Source organism: Eimeria maxima, genomic scaffold (genome assembly GCF_000499605.1).
Source record: "Eimeria maxima Weybridge genomic scaffold, Emw_scaff1635, whole genome shotgun sequence".
Taxonomy (NCBI): Eukaryota; Apicomplexa; class Conoidasida; order Eucoccidiorida; family Eimeriidae; genus Eimeria; species Eimeria maxima.
In genome coordinates, this window is record NW_013564561.1 from 1 (window position 1) to 2,666 (window position 2,666).

Sequence of the window (2,666 nt, forward strand, 5' to 3'; positions counted from 1 at the left end):
ATATATATTATAAATAATATGTTTGTGTGTTATATATATAGGACTAGAGGAGCTAGATATAAGAGGTAATAAGCTAAAAAGATTAGGGGAAGGAATAAATGTATTAAAAAGATTAAAGAAATTAAATATTTCCTTTAATAACTTGGAGACAATTGATGGCATAAATAGTCTCCCTTTATTATATTTATTATGTGCTAGTAATAATAATATAAAAGAATTAGGGTGTATAGGCAGTTGTATAAATATAAAAATATTAACATTACATAATAATAATATTAATAAATTTATTTATTTATATTCTCTTTTATCTCTTAATAAATTAATTTCTTTATCTATATATAATAATCCTTTTTTTGTCTCTTTTTTTACTAAAAGGAGACTATTGTCTCTTTTTCCTCATCTTCTTTTCCTTAATTTCTCCTTATTATCTCCTCAAGATATTGCTGATGCTCCTGAGGGTTTATTGCCTGAGCATCATCAGCAGCAAATAGAGATGCAGCGCATGCATCAGCAAATGATTATTCAACAGCAGCACCAGCAGCAGCAGCAGCAGCAGCAGCAACAATTACTACAGCAGCAACAACAACAACAGGATAAAGATAAACAAGATAATAAAAAAGATAAACAAAAAGAATTACAGGAACTGCAGCAGCAGCAACATATATTATTACTGCAGCAAGAAATACAGCAGCAACAGCAACAGCAGCAGCAGCAGCAGCAGCAGCAGCAACAGCAGCAAGAAGAAATACATGTAGAGAAATGGTTTAATTTACCATCTAATTTAATTCATCATGTATTTGGTAAAGAAACACAAGAATTAAGTTTCCTTTCTTGTCTTATACAACAAAAAGATACTTTTATACAAACTCTTGCTCCTCTTGTTGGTGCTACAAGGTATATCTACTCTTGCTGCTACTGCTGCTGTTGTTGGTGTTGCTGCTGTTGCTGCTGCTGCTGCTGTTGTTGTTGTTGTTGTTGTTGATGGTGGTGGTTATAATGATGCGTTTATTGTGGTTGTGGAGTGCAAATATCTATTCTTAAGGGTTTAGGGTTTAGGGTTTAGGGTTTAGGGTTTAGGGTTTAGGGTTTGAGTGCAGGAGAGCATTAGAAGAAAGAGCGCAACAATTACATAAACGAATGCTTTCTTTTAGGGCAGCAGCAACAGAATTAGAGGAAGCAGCAGAAAAATCCGCACTTGCTGAGGTCATAAACCCTAAACCCTAAACCCTAAACCCTAAACCCTTTCTAAACCCTTTCTAAACCCTATCTAAACCCTAGATGAATAGCTAGTCATAGGAGGTGAGGGGGACTCCTGCTAATGAGGGCAGAGTCTTCGCTGCTGCTGCTGTTGCTGATGCTGACGGTTCAGCTGTAGGTTGTGTTTCTAGGGTTTAGGGTTTAGGGTTTAGGGTTTAGGGTTTAGGGTTTAGGGTTTAGGGTTTGATTTGCAGATAAGGAAGGCAGAAATTAGCCGCAAAGCATTACTAAATCAATTGGAGGGTTTACATGCAGAATTAACAACCATCATCTCTGAACAAAGACAAGCAGAATCACAAAATGATGATGCCGGTTAGGGTTTAGGGTTTAGGGTTTAGGGTTTGGGGTTTAGGGTTTAGGGTTTAGGCACAGGAGTGTTTTTGTTTTGGGTGTAAATCTAGCGGTAGAGGACAAAAGCCTAAACCCTAAACCCTGATTGATGTCTTTGCTGCTGTTGCTGTTGCTGCTGTTGCTGCTGCTGCTGCTGCTGCTGTTGTGTGTTGCTGCAGCATCTGTGTCTTCGCAGAGCAGCGGTTCATCAACTGCTGCTGCTGCTGCTGCTGCTGCTGTTGCTGCAATAGAGGAGAGATGGGAGAATGTAGAGAATCGTTGGCAGCAGGAGCACGAGCAACGTTTGCTGCTGCTGCAGCAGCAGGAGCAGAGTCTAGCAGAGGGGCTATCAGCAGCAGCAGCAGCACTAGAAGCAGAAGCAGATGCAGCAGCAAAGTTTGCTGCTGATAAGGCAGGAGATTTATTCAGACAAATAGAGATACAAATTAAGGTCTCCTCTTGTCAGCTAGCTGCTGCAGCTAGCCAAGAGATTGCTGCTTATCTAGCTAGCGAAGCTGTTGAGGATACAGACCCTAGAGCACATTTCTTCAATAAAAGGTTAAAAACCCTAAACCCTAAACCCTAAACCCTAAACCCTTAAATCTCTAAACCCTAAACCCTAAACCCTAAATTTTACACTTTATACAAGAGATTCCTGCTTAGCTAGCTAGCAAAGTTGGTCAGGACCAGAGGGCTCATTTCTTCAATAATAGTTCATAAACCCTAAACCCTAAACCCTAAACCCTTAAATCTCTAAACCCTAATCCATTAAATATCTAAACCCTAAACCCTAAAATGTCTAAACCCTAAACCCTAAACGGAGGTTTCAGTGAGCAGGTATTCTGAATTCCTCAACAGAGCTGAACTCCAACAAACCCTAAACCCTAAACCCTAAACCCTAAACTTTAGGGTTTGTATTTGTTGCTGTTAGGGAGGAAGTGTTGGCTGCTGTGACTGCATTGGGGGAGCAGCAGCAGCAGGTGGTGACAGCAACAGAGGACGCGCTGCAGCAGCGGCTGCAGCAGCAGCAGCGTCAATGGTTTGCTGCTGAGGAGGAGAGGCAGCACCAAAGACACGTG

General features: G+C 40.4%; 1 protein-coding gene across 1 annotated transcript; it reads left to right on the forward strand.

Moving 5' to 3' along the window:
• Positions 1 to 493: 493 nt before the first annotated feature.
• Positions 494 to 1,574, forward strand: EMWEY_00054380 (leucine rich repeat protein, putative; the record flags this gene model as incomplete). Its single annotated transcript, XM_013480123.1, has 3 exons — positions 494 to 894; positions 1,098 to 1,203; positions 1,452 to 1,574. 3 exons carry the CDS (start codon positions 494 to 496, stop codon positions 1,572 to 1,574), a joined length of 630 nt encoding a protein of 209 aa, XP_013335577.1.
• Positions 1,575 to 2,666: the final 1,092 nt, after the last annotated feature.